The sequence below is a fragment of the Salvelinus fontinalis genome, chromosome 16 (assembly GCF_029448725.1).
Source record: "Salvelinus fontinalis isolate EN_2023a chromosome 16, ASM2944872v1, whole genome shotgun sequence".
NCBI classification, from domain to species: domain Eukaryota; kingdom Metazoa; phylum Chordata; class Actinopteri; order Salmoniformes; family Salmonidae; genus Salvelinus; species Salvelinus fontinalis.
Window position 1 is genome coordinate 8,106,363 of NC_074680.1, and position 6,000 is coordinate 8,112,362.

Sequence of the window (6,000 nt, forward strand, 5' to 3'; positions counted from 1 at the left end):
CTCTGAAAGGAAGGCCCGTGTGTGTGCACAACGGGTGCTATCGGAACACATGAAATGTCAACATATTTACAGGCCAACACAAAGGATAGGCGCCGTTTATGCAACACGGTGTGGGTTTCACACTGGATGTCCTAAACCCACATGTACCTGGGAGTAGGAAACCGCAGTTTGTTTGGAACCCATAATCAGAGATGACATGGTTTCGTAAAACCAAAAGAACTAGAAGTCATGTCTAAGAACTCGATAACTCACCTGTTGTTCAACGTTGATCGTCAGGAAGACCAGCAATATAGTTCTTGAGTCAGAGGCTTCACTCACGTTGTGAGAGGCCAAAAGCAAATCTCTGCCAGTGCCTCTAGTCTACTGTACAAAAGGCTCCTGTCTTGAACTCCTGCCATAGCAGTTCAAATGGGAGCGTAATTGAACAACAGCCATTAGTGAAGGGAACATTAACTTATCAGAAAAAATACATCTCTCCCTCTGAGCCAGATCTGGGGGTGGAGGCACGGTAAATCAGATCAAAGGAGTGGTCTATTCATATTGATCCCACTTAGCCCTCGTTCTGCTACTGGCAGAGCCAGGGGCAAAGCCAAGACTGCTCCAAATAACTAAGACCGTCTGTGCCATTCTTTGACATCTATTTTAGTTCTAAGAAAGGCATACAAGTGATGGTGTATTTTGACTCTGAATACATTAGAGCGAGTGCCATTTGACCTGAGCACTTAGTCCACACCCTAATGGGCGCAGATGACGAGATGTCGATTAAGGCAGCCCCCCACCCCCCCCCTCTCTGATTCAGAGGGATGGGGTAAATGCGGAAGACACATTTCAGTTGAATGCATTCAGTTGTACTACTGACTAGGTATCCCACTTTCCCTAATGTTCTGTGATGGCATTGCCTCTTTCAAAACACTGTGCATTTCTCTTGAAATCTGAGCAAAGTGACATCTGCAGTCAGAGACTTGCTTGCTCAAAATGAGAACGTATGTGATCATCAGACTAATATAAACCAAGGCTCTTGTAAAATAAGCTCAGCGGGTAAAACAAAGGCATGGTGGAGTTGCCTTGTTTTACAGCAACCTAGGGGGGTTAATGACACAAGGCACAAACATCCTCTTAGTGGACAACCCGTTTTTTTTTATAGTTGTGGTTTTAAGAGAACGGTAATCCGAGTAGCACTTTTAGTGGCTCCTCCTCTGCAGGACACATTAAGCCCATTTATTTGGGGATGATATACAAAGCTTTTACAGCCGCAAACCTAATTAAAGTTCCGTCCACTGTAATTGGTTTATCACACAACAGACTAGGTCCCATTAAGCTCTGTGTTGTATAGTGTCTCAGATAGAGTATCACCCTCTGTGTAACACTAGAGGGCTCATCTGAACAGACCCAATCGATGCCATCCGTCAAGTTTGAGAGATGTGACGAGTGAGGCAGGTAGGTCCATATCAAGGATTCCAGAGTGCTCAGACGAGATAAGCTATCATCAAACAGGACTGGTCTGGTGAGGCTGCTCGACCTCTTGAAATCAGCCCTCTTGAAACAGAACTTAGGCCATCTAGCTCCACAAATTCTCACCCCTTCCAGAATTAAAATCTTTCACACCAATGAGTACAGCTTGCATGGAATCACGTGCTGCTGCTACTGTGCGGACGAAACTCCCACATGACATTTTCTAAATGTCAGTTATTTAGCACAAAAGTGCGTAGTTAAATGGGAATGCAAAATTTGGGACGGTAAAATATGTCGGCCTAAATACCAAACGTGACAAGCAATAAGGCAACTCGAAAAACGTGAATGACAACGGCTATTCTACATATTGCGAAACATCTGCAGAAGATCTGCTGCACGGTCAACATTTTTTCATTGCTGAAATACAGACTTGAGTAGGCTAGATGTGTTCAGCTCCCACTACCTTCAGACAGCCCTCCACTGTCAAGGACAAAAATGGAGACACTAGCACTTTTATAGCGAGACACAATTCTTTATAGTCACAGAATCAGCACACTGCTGGGAATCCAAAACAGCCCCGTCAGAGATCCTTCATGCACTCAAACAGGGATGTAGCCTATTGGCCATGTGTAAATACTTGTTTGTAAAACACATAAAAACATTGGTTCTTTATTGTTTAGTCATCAACAAGGAGGTGAGGGATAGAGAACCAAAAAGCACTTGGGTCTTCCTTTGTTGTCTATTTACCTCATTTAATAGGAAGTTGCTTCTCTGATTGACAGTGCCCAGTGGTGGTGTCCATTGATAGAAATGACAATTAATATTAGGCCTACTTCCCACACACAAAACAAGAATAAAACCCTTGACCTTTCACCTGCTTAAATCAACTGGATTAATCAAATGCGGTTTGCATTTGTTCATTGCGCATTAATAACATTATTAGAGCAGTAAGAAGGAAAATCTGTAGAAATGACACTGTCGTGTTCAAAATCACTGCTGCGGGCCAAGGCACCTTTTGAGTGCATTTCTGATTCCAGTCAGCCGCCAGGACACATTACGTGTTCGCAGTTCACTGCATTGTCTAATTGGGCAAACAGACTCAAGGCCTTGTTGTCCTTGGGTAAATTCATTTGAATTCAATCACTTTTTGACAGCAATCCCTGTTGATTTGAACAAAACCTTCCAGACATTTTGCCCATTGTAGAAGTACTCAGAAAGGAACTTTTGGACCTGAATGCCAAAACATTCAAAAATATATACCTCGCCATACTATGAGACATCCATGTCTCCATCACCGGAAAATATAAACGGTTGAGATTGATATCATTTTAAAGTTTACAAAAACAGGGCTGCCAACTATTTAATACTTTTTGTGAGAAAGATTTCCAAAAACCAATGTTTTTAACTTTAACGTCAATTGTCAAAGCAAAAAAAAGTGTAAATTCAGATTTTTTTTCATATTCGCATACTTCATCGCTTAGTCCCTATTTTGCGTCATTTAAGGTTGCGTTGTGCCTGTCCTCAGTTGAGACAAAACATGCCCTTACAACAATTGCACTTCTGTTTTCCCTGTCACAATGAGGAAAGGTCAATGTAAAAAAATAAAAAAATAATAATAATCTGAAACGTTTCCACACAGACACACTCTCTACAAGATACTGTTGAGAGACACTGAAGGTTTAGGCCAGAGCAGGCCACAAGAAACATCTACACAACAACCACAGACAGCTCTGAACAGTTACCTATAGGCTATATAACATGTGCCCAGAGTTTCCTGGTCAGGTCATGTGGTCCGGAAAAACTCCTGGCCCTGCTAGGCCATAACCACTGAACACGAAATTTAATCTAACCATTTACACCTTCAGATTTCTGTAGAAAAGGTTAATCACCGGTCAGCTTTAAACAACTGCCTGCCTCCTTCACACCTCCGAAACCACAAGTTTATAGCTCTCTAGTACAGGTGTGTAGAAAATCTGTCTGAGGCTGCCTGGATTCAAAGCCTCAACTCGATGCCAGGATGTCATTCTGATGACATGCCTTCAAAGCTCGAGGCAAAACCTTCCAAAAAAAATAAGCTTTTTGTGCGTATGAAATATTTCTGGGATCTTTTTATTTCAGCTCATGAATCATGGGACCATCACTTTACATGTTGCGCTTATATTTTTGTTCAGTGTACATCTTTACATCCAGGCTGTATCACAACCGGACGTGATTGGGAGTCCCATAGGGCAGCGCACAATTGGCCCAGCTGTACACAGGTTTGGCCGGTGTAGGCCGTCATTGTAAATAAGAATTTGTTCTTAACTGACTTACCTAGTTAAATAAAGGTTCAAATAAAAAAACAATACATGTATGATAATCCAATCAAATTTTATTTTTAACATGCGCCAACTACAACAGGAGTAGACATTACCGTGAAACTCTTACTTACAAGGAGGAAGCTTAGCAGCACACCTTTCATGCAAACAATGGCGATACAGCAGCTTTAGGGACATGATCGAGGGCTTAGGTGGGTCTCCTCATGCACAACCAAGAATGGAGCAGGCATATTTCAAAAATGTTGCTGGTCTCAAATGCTGCTCACTTGTTATATAACTTCAGAAATGGCTGACATTAGCTGCTGTTGCCGTTTGAACAATGCCTAGGTGATTAGTAATATGTGGAAGTGGTGCATAAGCAGTGTGTGGTGCGAAGCTTCCCATGTGGGAAATGCTATTTATATCATTTGACAGGGCGAGGCTCAGAGCTCTGTTGGCTGTATAGAGATGGCTGGTGTTGGTAGGTTTTCATAGAACAAAGCATAGGTGTCCTTTCTGATAACGACCTGCAAGTTTGATGAAGCTCACCCATCTAATAAACCAGCGTAAAACAGTATTTCGGGCGTAGCCTAACATAAATACTTAATTTTTGAGACAGGTGCCACATTCATAGCAAAGCTCTTCTATTCCTCAATAGACATGAACCAAAAACAAATGCAGAGCTATTGTTTGCATGATATAACTTCCCACTGTGCTGACATGTTTCCCTGGGAAACTGGTTATTATTGTAAGTTAATGTATCATTAGGGCCAAGCGATTCGTTTTGAACTCGTTGATTGTAAACTAATGGCTAAAGGGGGAGTCTCCAAGTAAACAAAGAGGCGAATTCCCATTACGCAGTTCTATTATCCAATAACTCTTTGGCTTTTATTCTATTAAGTACATAATAGCAACAATAGAGAAGCTGTGTAAAATCAATGACGATTAGTAGCCTAATTGGAGAAGATACGTTTCCACTTTCCTCTGTGTGAGAGCACTGCAGGACAAACGGAGCTAGTAGCCTGCTTGATGAAAACGCCCAACCATTAATAAAATAGCCTACTGTGATGACAGCATCTTGCCAATTACCTCAGGGTACCTTTATAACCGACCTACGTACTACAACTAGGTTGAAGTTATGCATTAGCTATAACCTCTGTCGGGTCCAGTGATGCGGACCTTGAAGTAGCCGATGCTTCTAAATTCACTGCACAACTCACCTCCTCCAAAGCAGTAACGGTATTCCGACAGTGGGACATTCTAGTGGTGAAGTTTGAAGCCGTCGGCGCTTTATAATCTTCATTTGTCTCCGCCACGAACTCCGAAACTGTAATTTGGTCCGGCATTTTTTATCCTTTTTGAAAATATATTGTATTCCTGTTAAACACCAGGGATTTAATTCGAATTTGAGAAAAGTTTACAATAGAAAATTCTGATAAAATGCTCTCAAGTTAAGCATTGCAGAGTGCTATTCCCTTGTCCGCGCAGTCACAACCTCACTGCAACAATGTTGCACGCTTCTAACTCAGTTGCTACTGCAGCCTTTTCGATTCGATGGCTCACTGCTCTAAACTGTATACTTCCCCCTCAATTTGGCGGGTCCCACTCGACTTCCAGGGAAATCCAAAAAAAACGTATAGGCTTTTCTCTTCTGGTGGTGCCCTCTGTCTTCCAAAGCTCAAATAAAGCCTGTGAACTTATTTCCTAGCCTGGGAAACAACACGACGTTTAATGAAAGTGCAGAAATTGACAAAGGTGAAGAAGGAGGGATTCAATGGATGTGCACTATCCAATGGAGAACACCAGCTGGTAAATATGACCCAATCAGAGTCGAAGGAAGGCGTGGTCTCAGTCATCATTACAGTGGCATTCTGAGAAAGGTTTTTTAAAATGGATTAAAACTGACTGAACTATTTAAATAGCACTCAATCTGTTCATTATTATGTTTCCATTCATTGTAAGATGAAACTAAATCATATCTTAATTCATACACACATTAAATTACAATTAAAACGATAACTTATTGTTTGGAAAAGGCGATACCTACTCAGTTGCACAACTGAACGTAATTCAATATCTTTAAAAGGCTATAAAATGAAAGCTTGTGGAAAGCAAATAATTATTAGCAACAGCTTGACTTACAAAGCACAAATTATTTTATGGTGCATTTGCGTCTGCAAAAGAGGCTCATAGAGATAAAAGACTCATCATGGATATAATCCATTTTAGCATGGACATTGCCATTGAGAGC

General features: G+C 41.4%; 1 protein-coding gene across 4 annotated transcripts in view; it reads right to left on the reverse strand.

Annotated features, from left to right (window-relative positions):
* asap2a (ArfGAP with SH3 domain, ankyrin repeat and PH domain 2a) overlaps positions 1-5,518 on the reverse strand; it is a 96,272-nt gene extending 90,754 nt beyond the window's left edge. For 2 of the 4 annotated variants that reach the window (XM_055864287.1, XM_055864286.1), the window contains exon 1: positions 4,970-5,518. In XM_055864287.1, the coding sequence (XP_055720262.1) occupies positions 4,970-5,095 (126 nt within the window). In that variant the 5' untranslated portion in view covers positions 5,096-5,518. The remainder of the gene's footprint in view (positions 1-4,969) is intronic. The other 2 variants (XM_055864289.1, XM_055864288.1) reach the window with 1 other exon arrangement.
* Positions 5,519-6,000: the final 482 nt, after the last annotated feature.